This window comes from Grampus griseus (genome assembly GCF_964374135.1).
Source record: "Grampus griseus genome assembly, chromosome: 11".
Classification (NCBI taxonomy): domain Eukaryota; kingdom Metazoa; phylum Chordata; class Mammalia; order Artiodactyla; family Delphinidae; genus Grampus; species Grampus griseus.
The window spans coordinates 12042222-12055735 of NC_139005.1; the positions used below are offsets into that span (position 1 = coordinate 12042222).

The following is a 13514-nucleotide window of genomic DNA, read 5'->3' on the forward strand; positions in this document are numbered from 1 at the left end:
TTTTCGTTTCCCTAGCTCTATCAGAGACATCAGTTTCCTCAGCTATAAAATCAGGTGTTTGGACTAGATGATTTCTAAGGTTCTTTTCAACTCTCAAATTTCACATACTCAGTGTTCACAGTAGATGGCAAAAGAAATAGTACCCATGCAAGGCAAGGAAGAAAAACTGTCCAGATAATCTAGACAGACACGTGGGGTTGAAAACATGCTAAGAATAATTACTTTCTTAAATTAATAAAATCTTACCATATTTAATGGAGTAAATAAAAAGTGAACCAGATCTGCAGCACTAGGATTCTGGATGTGAGACTTCAGTTTGGCCTGTAACATTAAACAATCAGGCAAGCCTATTACTATGATGTAATCGAGACAAAGGCAGACATTCAAAAACGTTCAACATAGACTCAGAGAAGAGGTTTTTACTACTAGTTTCACTTTTTTGTATCTTAATTAGCAAGCGTGAGTTAGATTAGGAGAATTTCATTTTAAAAGACTGGAGTCATTCTTTTCTGATTAAATCTCTTAGATATACAGATTTTTGCAATCTGCTCTTCCAATGAAAGGCAAATCAAAACACACATACAAAAAAAAAATCTATAACAACAATTTAATCTCTTAATTTGATCAGGTACATCCTGGCTAGACTTTGATCTCTTCCGTTTGTTCCTCTTAATTGTATATAAATAAATTTCACTTACCAGAAGGTTAAATCCATGTTTAAACTTTTGGAAACAGTCAATAAATAAGTCAGGAGGTGGAGGTTTTGCCCTCAGTGTTAAAACACCCTCTAAAGAAATAAATGGGAGGAGGGGTAGATGAGAGCAGAGTTCCAAGAAAACTTATTCAATGAAAAAAATTTAAAAACACATTTATGTTTGTAAAATTTGATGATCACATCAGATATCATGCTACCTAGCTACCCTCCCACATCTCATAGTCTGACTGCAATAAATTAAGGTGATCCAACATTTGAAATGGATTCCTCTACCCTTAGACACTATCAGATTACTCATCAATTCCATAAATTTATATTGTAGCCCTTCTATGTACCAATCATTGTGCTTATCACAGTGAAGGCTATACAGAAGTATAAGTTACTCTTAAAGGCCTTAAAATCTATAGAAGACATGAATCAGATAAGTAACAGAGATATGTCAACTGAGAGCTTAAAAAGAGACTACAGATGGGGAAATGTATTCTTAAAGATGTTTCATGGGGAAAGCAGCTTTTAAGATGGGATTTGAAAAGTTTGTTCCAGGGCAATTTGGTAAGAAAAACATCATGGTTGGATAAAAACAGCATTAGCAAAAACATGGAAAAAGGAAATTGCATGTACATGAAACAACAAACATAAAAGCAAAGAAACATGAGAATGGAAAAGCAGATCAAGGTTAGATTGTGAATGACCTTGACTGCCAGACCTCAACCGCCAGAGTTTGACTTATATCAGTAGAACATGGGATTAACATGCTTTCCAGCAGAAGAATGAAGTGACCAACTTCGAGCTTTAAGAAGACTGTCCTCATAGAATGGAAGACTAAAGCCTTGAGGGTTGCTTAGAAAGCTGGGTAAAAAATGAGGCAGCTGGAAGCAGTGCTAGTTATGAAAATGAAAAAGGAAAAAACTGGGTACAAGGGACCGAAAAAACAAAATCAATGTTGGTTATAAGCTAGAGAATGGACTCATAAAAAAATCTATGGCTTTGAATCTGGATGGCCAAGAAGATAGTATACCCTTCGTAAACAGTACAAGAGGAGTAAGTGGTTTGAGACATCAGAAAGCAGTAATACTTGATTTCAGAATGTATGGAGGTGAGGTATATCCACATCCATCCATCTAGAAAACAAGTCTACAGGTCACATGCTTATGATATAGACAGAGCTAGAGAAAGATGTGGAAGTCATGTGAAATAAAAGGAATATTTATTTACTATTCCCTTATATATTTCAATCTACACCATTTTGTTCCATAATTATAATTTTATACATTTTGAGGTCATTTTAAATAGCTGAACCACAGCATACTTAAAAACTGCTTGTAGGTGACCCGAATGTACTGTTTGGTGTTTTGTGATAAGAAATTAAAATTCACTAACATTTTGAACTATTTTAATGAGAAAAGTCAATCCTTTTATTTAACAAAATAATGAGGTTCTATATTTACAATTAAATAAATTCAAATATGGGAAGAATGGTGCTATGACTTTCTTTAACAGACATTACTTTTATAATGACTAATGAAAACTATAGACATATGGTCACTAAGAGTCTCTGTAATTTAGGTAAAGTGTCCTAGAGTCTTTCTTTACTGTAGCCAACTTGGGACCAAATGGACTCTTCCCCAGGCTCATCTTAATCTCTGCCTACATCACTGGTGCTATCTCAAAACCAGAAAAGGGACCTTGGTCCCTGCTCAATGGAGTCTTATTGAACAACTCAGAAGGGCAGAAACTCTGCCTAGCACTGGCATTCTGAATGGTCTTTAGAAGGTTAAGAAAATCCAACTTACCTCCTGGTCCTTTCTTTTTACCTTTCTTAGTTTTCTTCCTTTTAGAAAGCTCAGAAAATGCTTCAGCTGCTTTTTGGAGTTTTGTGATAAAAAATTCAATGTCATCCAAAATGTGGTTTAAGATTTGCTGGAATTAGAAATTACAGAATAAAATATAAAACAAAAGAAAACTATTTTTGCCTTAGCTGTACACTGTGAAGGAAAATCAGAAAGTTAAAAAAAAAAAAGAAAGAAAGAAAAGAAAAAGGAACACCTCCCACATGCAAATTTCAGGTTTATCACTAATTCTAAGAAAAAGTTTTGAACTAAATATACCTGTGGCTAAAGTCTAACATTTACATTTTTCTTTAGCTTAATTTTGTTCTATTTTTAATACCATAAAGAAAGCATTCACAATATCTATTCAGATTATTAATTATTTTCAATTACTCTGATTTTTTCATTGTGTTCGCCCACATAAAGTTAGGGGAAAAATTTCCAAGAAACACTTTGTTAGAACAGCACTGAGCATTTCTGTTTTTCTAATAAAATTTCCAGTAAAGCACTGACAATGTTATTTCATGGAATTAAAGGGCTCTAGAGTGTTATGATAAATAAACACATAGATAATCTGCAATAATAGGCATTAATAAGCATTTCTTCTGGGTAAAACAGAAATAATGATGCACTATGCTTTCAGAGATCATGAGATCAACTTTGATTATACTATATTGTATATTATATTATACATACTATAGTCTTACTTGACTTTCTCTTTTATGTGTGAAACTTGACATTCTTTTAACTAAAGAGTAAAAACTGAGGTTAAATAAGCTTTTAAGTATTAAATAAAGTTTTAAGTATTAACAAGTAATACTGTGATGTAAAAATTAAATTCCAAACTTCAAATTCCTCTAAATATTTGTTTCCAAATAAGCTGAGAACATAAGTAGAGTATAAAAAGTAATTATGCTGATGTCATATTTTATGATTATGTCACAGGACATTGTCATTCTGCAAGGAAATTACTATGGAGAAATAAAAACAAATACAGCCTTATCCTTTAGAAAGCATTAAAATGTACTTATCTACCCTTAAGAAATGCCACATAACTTTTATCTTTCGGGCATTATAAAATATTTTAGAGTAAATGCCAGGAAGACAAATGTAGAAGATATTTCAATTATGGGTTACAAACTATGAGAAAAGAAAAACCCCTCAAATCTTGATGATTCAGCTTAAATTCCTCTGCAAACCAGTTGATAGTCTAGTTCTATCACAGCCTTAGTCTACTAATTAAATATTGGCATAAAGGCAAAAATAGTTTAAAAAAATAATTCAAAGGGCCTAACCACCACTGGAAAGAGAAAATATGGTTTCCACAAAATACCTTTATTGAAAGCAACCTAATTTTCCCTGTTAATAATTTTTCCTTTAAAAAAAAAGCCAAAGATATAAAGATGACTATTTCACTTACCACATCTCTGTCAATGCGGGCTGCCATCACCTCAGGTGTTTCTTCCTGCTGATAATAATTCCTTTGTTTCTCAACTAAAGAAAAGAGAATCATGTATCTTTCAACCTGTTGCTTAAGTGATACCAATATAGATCATCAAACATGCAAACTGGCTAGAAAAGAGCATCATTTGCAAAAGGAAACACCTCCACTGGGTACAAAAGTCAAAGCTGTGCCCATCACCTCTGACGTGCATCCTTGCTACCACACTTGGCAGGGCTGCAGTACTGGCTTTCCATTTGTATGGGACTGATTTACACTGTAATTTCCCCTCTATTCTCTCTCTTTCCAAAGTCAGCTGCCAGTGGAACCAACCCTAACTTAGTACCCTTTAATTCCTACACAAGAAAAAAATAGAAACCCACGAGGTCCTGGCCGTGTTGCCCACCACTGGCACTCCAAGGTCCCGGGGGACCAGGCCCAAGCCGTCTTTTCTCTCCTTCCCACTGCTTGCCGACCAGGTGGCTTCTCATAGAACATGCCCCAAATGGGTTGTTTTCCTCTCTCCCACTTTGGGTTTATGCGGCCCTGCCAGTGACAAGGGGCAACACCTGGGTTAGGCGATCAGGAGGATCAGCTGCTTAAGTGCGGCCCGGAGCTTCCGAGGCCTCCAAAAGGACAGAGCAGCCGACTGTCTACATTTCCCGGGCTTGCTGTAAGGACAGATGGAAAAGCACATCCAGGGGTCTGTCCCAGGAGCATCCCCATGGGAGGACTATCTCATTTCCTCTCCAAGCCCCCGCTCGTCACGTCCGAGCACCGGCTCCGACTCAGCTGGCGTTTATCTGCCTGTGAAAAGCCAGGAATTATGAGGAGGCGGCGAGGGCTGTGGCTCAGCCACTTAAGCTGCTTCTACCACCGGACACAGCTGTCCCGGCCATGCGTGCGGCTAAGCACCTACTTCTTAAAATGGGCCGACTACGTTCTAAGTTCTAAAGCTCCTAATTTTCATACCATCTAACATCATGACAACAGTAAAGCTTTGGGGGTTCTGATAGTAAAGTGCTTCTAAAATTGTAGTCTAATTAAGCTTAAAACCCACAATGTTGGGTTCATTATCATGTTAAGCCATAAACTTTATAAGTAGAAATACCTACAAGAATTTGCAAATTAAAGAACCAAAGTCTTGGGCTTCCCTGGTGGTGCAGTGGTTGAGAGTCCACCTGCCGATGCAGGGGATGGGTTCGTGCCCTGGTCTGGGAAGATCCCACATGCCGCGGAGCGGCTGGGCCCGCCTGCGCCTCCGGAGCCTGTGCTCCGCAATGGGAGAGGCCACAACAGTGAGAGGCCCGCGTACCGCAAAAACAAAAAAAATAGAACCAAAGTCTTGCATTAGCTCAGTTGGCTAGACCATGATGTTAATCATGATCATTATCATGAACTCCGTCCTGCTACAGGTCAGTTAACACTTCCACTAAACACAGATACTCATTCAAAGATTTCTCAGTAGATGAAATGAAAGAAAAATGGATGGATGAAACAGAAAAACTGTATCATCACTAATGGAAATACAACTCATGATGGATCATCATGACTCTTGATGTTCAATACAGAGAACTGCAAAAAATACTGAAAACTGCTATGCCTCCTCTATGCCTAACTTTACCATTAAATGGAATACTTGCCAAAAAGGGGGAAGAAATCGTTCAGTCTTATGAAACTTAATCGGTGAAATTTCAACATATGAAATTTTGCCAGTTAGCTGCTGCTTTACACACGGTTAGCTGCTGTCTTGGTTTTAGTGCACTCCAGAGGGCAGTAAGTTGAAGCTGAACTACAGCTATCAGGAACTCCAGTAGGTCCCCAAATATCATTCAGACGGCACAGTGAGAGAGATGCGGTATTTCTCGGATTTTTCATAATCTGCGGCGCTACTAGCATCCCACTGCCACTATTCTACAGAGGTCTATTCTGCAGTCAGGGGTAGAGCTACGTTAAGGGTCCAAAGAAGGAGTTGTCCAGCCTGAGTCAGCTGGAGCCTTCAGAGGGACCAGGGGGATACTCCTCTTGGAGGGTTTTCCACTGGCCTGGAGCCTGCACGCTGGACAGAACCTCATGTGGTAAGTGGTGTGTTCTGTTTGACCTGGTAGTAAACCAGAAGTTCTGAAAACCTTACCTAACTGTAATTTAAATAGATGAGACTGCACAGAGTATTTCAGACAAAATCTAATGAGGGCTCAGAAACTCCTGGGAATAAATTTTTGTTGTTGTACATTACATTAGGTTTTACAGATGTTTTTACAGGTTTATTCAGAATGTCTGAAAACTTAAGATGTCTTATCCTTCCTCAACTTCAAGAAAAACCATTTTGACTTCTCTCAAAATAAAACCTACATCCCCTCTACAAAATAGTAACAGTAGCAAAAATATTGTAAGTACACAAGAAGTAGAAAACACTGTAAACTCCCGTTTAGTTTTTAAACATAAAATTGTAAATACAAAGTGGATTGATAGAAATGTATATAATTCCTAAAGACAGAAACTGCTATAACATTACAGTAAATAATAATTCTGTTACTTTATTTTTGAAAAGCGGATGCTTCAAAGATTTCTTTCTTTCATCTGTTCGGTAGCTGGGTTTATATGTAAAGTGAAAATAACTTTAAGAACATGGGAATCTAAATAAAATGGAAAGCAACTGATAAAATAAAATGAACTCAATTTGGCAAAAATGGATGTCTACTACACTGTTCCAGGTACTATTATAGACATTATTTGCTTTCAGACTCACAGCAACATAGGAATTATTATCCCCATTCTGCAAGTAAGGCATAACTTCACAAGGTCGCACAGGTAGGTCCCTGTCTTGCTCCAGAGCCCAGATTTTGGCTCTCCAGACTCAAAGTACAGTCCAGTATCACTCATTTTGGCAATCAAGTTCCGTAGGTTAACTACACTGTTAGAGTCTCATGAATAATGCTTTATTAGATAAAGGATAAGAGATTTAAGAAATCACATTGAACTAGGAGGCAAAAGAATGAGGCTATGGTCTCCATCAAATTCAGACCCACTGGATCACAATTTATTCACCCTTAAAATGAAGAGATTGGACCAAACATATTTTAAGGCATTTTCCAGTTATAAAAATTTCAGACTTAGTAAAACATTCTGTCAGATAAAAGGTTACACTATGTTCTTTGCCATGATTATTTGTTTTTAAAGAAGAATGTCATGGTAAAATGATGGTACAGACATAGGGTCCATTGGGCAAGTTTACCCGATGGTGAATGCATTTTAGCCCTTTTCCGTCACCCTACCCCTGCCCTGACATCCTGTCCTTGTAACCACAAACAGTTTGTCCAAAAGAGGACAGTGGTAAGATAATAATAATGGAAAGAACTTGAAGTATTATCCTAAAAAAATATTGATCATCTCCTGTTTGGTATATATAATATTACCATTCTTTTAATTGTTAGTTGAGTCAAACTTCCTCTCTTTGACTGCTTTAGAAAGAAAAGAGTCTACCCCTAACACCATATTTATTAAGACTGGTCTGAACTCTCAGAGACAATAATCTTACAGTGCCCAAGGCTTAACTTTCCTTTAAGAAAGATTTATTTTTACAAAACTAACCTCAAGTTTCAGCTCAGAAATCAGCATCAGATTTTGAAAACAAGAACTAGGTCACAACTCAAAGTAAATGATAAATAAGCACCAATTCCTGGAAATACTCACAGTCCCCTTGGTCAGCTGCCAATGCGGACCAGGCTGCCACCCGACTTCTAACATCCACCTGGGTCACAGTCCCAGGTGGCACAGGGGCGGGAGCTCTGGGTGGAGGCGGTATACCAGGGTCTGCTTTGGAAATCATCCTAAAAACAGATGAAAACAAACTGAATTTCTACCATCTCTATTTCTACAATACATCAATTCTCTCAATTTGATGGTATTAGTCCTTCAACCTCAAGAAGAACTATGTCAAGGGGTAGAAAAACAAGGATTTCCTAACCATGCCATGTTATGTATATTTATAAATGTATATGAAATATAAAAATATAGAACATTTTCAAATCAGCTGAAAACCAGGTTTGACATTTTTTCTGGGTCTCCTATGATTTGCAAAGGCTGTTAACCAACTAGAGACCTAACATCTGTTTATAGTCCCTTTGGCTACCTTGCCTTAAAATGCCACACATTGGTTCATGGGTCTCTGTGACAACACAAGTAGAAGGAGCCGTATCAGAGAAAGACCAGAATCACGGAGAGAAAAGGCACACACACATACACCGACAAACTTGCGAGAGCAAATGAGTTGAGATTACAGGTTGTAATCTGAAAAATATAATAATATACCTTCACTGAAAATATGTATTTTTTCATTTTTAGAGGAAAAAAAAGACTTAAAAACACACCAATTCTAGCCCTTAATTTCTTTTCATGTTTTTACCTCAGGACATCAGGCCGCCTCTTCTGTTTCCCTCCTTTACTGTCGCTGATTGCACTTTCAATATCTTCACTAATTAGGTTTGCCTGCAATGAAAGACAAGTTACCTGGGGGCTTATGGATTTTTTTTTTGTCTTGATATGTAGGTTAAAACAGAAAAAGGGATTATGTTCCCTGTCCAAAACAAAAATGTCTTGATGCAAAGAAGCCATTTTATTTTTTTTAAATCTGCTTTCGAAACATAACACTTCCAGTTTTTTTAAGTGAACTTTGTAATGACAGGATTGGAAAACTGAAGGAATTTTTAAAGATTATTTAATCCAGATTCCTTTAGTTTTTTTTTTTTTTTTTTTAAAGCTATACTTGCATAAAGGCAAAGAGAAAAAGGATTTGCATATGCTGAAAGTATAAACACATGCTGAAAATGTAATGGGTCAATAGCTATGCCTGGGAAGAAGTGAAGGAATCAGAAGTACCAGCATGTGGAGCAGCATCCCTCCTCTCCCCCGTCCTCTCCATCCACTGGACCCCCATTAACTGGTGGAAACCACTCAGTTGCAGCAGCGCTACTCCCAGTTTAAGACGAACCCACATTGTCACGGGGTGGACCCCAACACTAGGTTGTAACCTTTGTGATAACCCCTTTATTTTGTCATTGCACGTTCATAAAAATTAACTTTCTCTAAATGGTTTGACCTTTCCGATCCTTTTCCAACAATAACCCTTGAACGTTTAATTTGGTTTTCTTGGGAACCAATAAGAGATTAGCAGCTAAGAAATTTATTTTGTTTGGTTCTGAAGTTTATTTAGCCAGTGATTATTACTGTATATTAGGTTCTTGCTGGGATGTATTTATCTTCTATTTTGTGCCTGCTTGTTCTCTGTAATTACGGATGTTTTTCTCAAATACATATATGCACACATACATACATACATATTATACTCTTTTACCATAAGTCCAGGTAATCATAAAATTTTAGAACTGAAAGGATACTTAAAGATCATATAATCTGCTCTTCTTGTTTTATAATTAATAAAACTGAGGAATACTTATATGATGACTCGGCCTAGGTCACACGGCTATTAAACGAGAGTGCTAATGCATCCTAGTCGGGCTTCACTTCCATACGAACATCCTCGTTTTAGGAAGACATTACAAACGTCATTTCAAAGGCTTTCTATTATGTGGGAAAATAAAACTGAAGATGCCTAGGAATCCTGAACTTCCTATGGGCAGGGTGTGGGGTTGGCCATCATATTTCTAAGAAAAAATTTACTACAGAGGTGAGCAGGAGTTTTGTGTAAAGTCCCCTGATAAAGAAACTTTAAAACACAGAACTGATGTTGCAAGACGGCCCATATAAAAGAAACCACATATTTCATTGGATTTATATTTTTAATGGGGCAAGAAAAAAAATCCATCTCATATGTGCACCAATGGGTAAATGCATATAGCTGTGTGGTGGTCCTTGACTTTTAATGAGGACAAAACAGCATTCAGTAAATCTGTTTTGGACCCATCAATATCATCATGCCCTATCAAATAAAGCAAACCTTTTATCCTCAAATCTGAAATCCAGAAACTTCACTCAGCCCAATAACTCTTAGTTTCCAGGGAGGGATTTTAGAGCGCTGAAGCAAACACCAGATTGAAAATGTTTTAGCATAGTTCTCTGTTTTTAAAATGTTTGAATTAAATTTCACTATATTTTCAGAGCAAAATATTCATCTTAATCCTTACTGATTTAATAAATCTAACCTTGCAAAATTCTTAATACGCTTTATGACTTTCAAAAGGCACTATATAAAAGTTTGATGAACATTACGTATACAAATTATCTACTGCCACAATTCTTTTCAAGTACGATTTTTAGAAAATCATTTATGACATAAATTGAAATTAAAAGAAAATTATAAAATACACAATTCATAGTCAATCTTAATTTACCTAACATATTTTAAGGTCAAAGAATTACAGAAAAGATCAAGTGACACTTCATGCTAATCTCCCGGCACTTCTTTATAAGATAAAAACTGCCTGTATATGTTATAATATGCAGTCACAGTGATAAAACACTGCTTTGGCGAAGCACCAATCAACTCAACCAAAAATGATTTCCCTTTTAGAGAAATCAACTCATGAAATAAAGATTCAAGTTTGAAGATAAATTCTAATGTCCAATAAAGCATCACAAGTTATAATCATTTGAAAAGTACAGTGTACTTTGAAATACAAATCTTCAGCATATGGCATATTATTACTGGTAACTATGCTCAACTATTTTCACATTATCAATAGGGGATTACCTATCTTGAGGAGTTATTCCAGTCACATAATTAAACAGTGAACCTTAGATCGATATCATGGAAAATGTCCAAGTGTTTCATTGCAATAATCCATGCTATGTGATTAGTGCAGAATAAAATAGGATGACATGATTATTTATTGTCCATGAAGAATGATTTTTGAAGAATCAATCTTTAATTATAAGTCCAAGTCCCTCAGTGAAGAATTTAATGTATTATCCACACCTTTGTTTTAATAAACAGAATGCATCTGATTTCTTTCTTTTAATACTATTCTATCTCCTCTTTATTTACTTAGCCTGGAAACCCTAGGGAAGATACCGAGGTATTTGTTTTCCTTACAAAATCCTAAGAAACTAAAAATCTAGTACCTACTAGCCATGTGATTGAAGTAGATAATCAAAAGCTGCTGGAACATGTGCTTAAAGGGAAAGAAAATTCACCCTTCTTTTACCTTAATCTCATCACACTGGAAAAGATGAAGATCGGGCTTGTTCTGAGTTGACTCTTTGCACACGAGGGCAAGAACTGAATCATAGTTACAGGAGTGCATCACAGCCTGGCAGTGTTGGATTGTGTTCAAAGGAAAATTCTCCAGTTCATTCTACAAAGTAAAAATATAACTTGCCTTATTTTTCATTACCTATATAAAATCCATCCCACAAAGAGCTCTAGGCATCCTACCAATAATTTTTAAAGTATGCAAATCACACTGACAATGGATGCTAGTAAACACGGTAAATTTGGAGGATGATTAGGTACAAGTAGGCAGCAAAGATAACAAGCCTGGTGGGTGGGAGAAAGAGCAACAAAAATGGAAATATTTAACAAAGGAATGTAGTTGTGTTCTTAATAAACAGAAGAAATACTGAAATTAGCATTACTGATTTCCTAAGATTACGGGCTAGAGATGATGCCTTTAAGAGCAAAATAGGTAAACTGAGGCCTCTTTCCACAGTTATTCACCATATTACCTGGTATTCTTTTCCCTGTGGCTATGTAGTTTTGGGTTTTTTTGTTTGTTTATTTTACTTGAACACTGTACAGTCATACTCTTAGTTTCTACCTTCAGTGATCACAAATGTTAGACTGAGATGAGAATAACACATCATTTGTACACTTTTTATTTCACTGAATCTCTCAGATGAAAAAATTCACTATGTAAGTTTTTCCAGCCAAAAATGTCAAACAGCATGGTCAGAACAATCTTACTAAAAAATACATTCTTCAAAATGATTAAGATATTTGGTCTTGTGAAAGTGAGTATTATTTAATGAGATATATTTAAGGTGCTTATCCTAACACTAATGGCCTTACACAAGTAGCGAGTGGTGTCATGATGGAATTGACAGGAGAAATTGTGGGGGTTTTTAAGTAAACAAAATACAATATCCCTGATAACTAGAACATAAAAAATAACAATAACTTTTATTACAGACAGCACATAGACATCACACCATAAATTTATTCTAAGTCCTGACTCCCTGGGACCCAGAAAAGGTGAAACAAAAAATGCAGGTTCCATTAAATTAGAATGAAATTTATGAGCCATACTAGAGAGATAATAACTTTTCTTTCTTTGCAAAAGCAAATTAAATAATATCTCTCCTCTACAATTACTTGAAACTATGAGGATTAGAGAAGCTCTTAGTTGCTATTCTCTCACAGAATTCAATGAATGAGATGAAAGAAAGGGCAAATTTTACCCCGACTCCTATCAGACAACAAAGAGTTGTTGTCTTTATCTTAGCAACTCAAATGCCTATTAGATGATGGAGCTCAGAGAAGGCCTTTTTTAAGAGGTCCAGCATCTTACCTGAGTAGCTGTGTAAAAGAAAGGTGCCCAGTGTTGACCTGGTGGAAGTTAATGTACATACACACAAACCTTTTTATCCTAGTTCACTCACTGGGGTTCAAACCATATCACTGGGATATGGTTTGACATAGCATGTAATTAATATGTGTCATAAAGAATAGTGCCCTACAGGGCTTCCCTGGTGGCGCAGTGGTTGAGAGTCCGCCTGCTGATGCAGGGGACACAGGTTCGTGCCCCAGTCCGGAAAGATCCCACATGCCGTGGAGCGGCTGGGCCCGTGAGGCATGGCCACTGAGCCTGCGCGTCCGGAGCCTGTGCTCCGCAACAGGAGAGGCCACAACAGTGAGAGGCCCGTGTACTGCCAAAAACAACAAAAAAAGAAAGAATAGTGCCCTACAGGGGCCGTATTTTATTTTACTTTTTTGGTATCAGTGCAATTGTTTCTCTTTTTTAAATTTATTTATTTTTATTTATTTATTTTTGGCTGCATTGGGTCCTCAATGCTGCGCATGGGCTTTCTCTAGTTGCAGCGAGTGGGGGCTACTCTTCGTTGCGGTGTGCGGGCTTATTGCAGTGACCTTTATTGTTGCGGAGCATGGGCTCAAGACGCACGGCCTTCAGTAGTTGTGGCACGCAGGCTCAGTAGTTGCAGCACGTGGGCTCTAGATCACAGGCTCAGTAGTTGTGGCGCACAGGGCTTAGTTGCTCTGCAGCCTGCGGGATCTTCCCGGGCCAGGGATCGAACCCGCGTCCCCTGCATTGGCAGGTGGATTCTTAACCACTGTGCCACCAGGGAAGTCCCCAGGGGCCTTATTTTAGCACGATGCATTTTTTCCTCAATTCTTCCATCTCATCATACATGGTTAAAAAAACATTGTATCCCTCTATCTCTAGTTTAAAAACATGATTTCACATGCATAAAGTACATAAAGTATGACACTTTTTCTTCAAAATGACTGACAAGAATATTTTACGTTGCTAAATTTTTACCCATCTTCAAACAA

At 37.1% G+C, this 13514-nt stretch overlaps 1 protein-coding gene across 1 annotated transcript in view; it reads right to left on the reverse strand.

Annotated features, from left to right (window-relative positions):
* Nucleotides 1-13514, reverse strand: part of EPS8 (EGFR pathway substrate 8, signaling adaptor) — a 191591-nt gene that overhangs the window by 43804 nt on the left and 134273 nt on the right. The window contains exons 6-12 of the mRNA XM_082665769.1: nt 11149-11298; nt 8391-8473; nt 7679-7815; nt 3965-4038; nt 2509-2635; nt 699-787; nt 247-321 (exon numbers count right to left, since the gene is read on the reverse strand). Of these exons, the coding sequence (XP_082521895.1) occupies nt 247-321; nt 699-787; nt 2509-2635; nt 3965-4038; nt 7679-7815; nt 8391-8473; nt 11149-11298 (735 nt within the window). The remainder of the gene's footprint in view (nt 1-246; nt 322-698; nt 788-2508; nt 2636-3964; nt 4039-7678; nt 7816-8390; nt 8474-11148; nt 11299-13514) is intronic.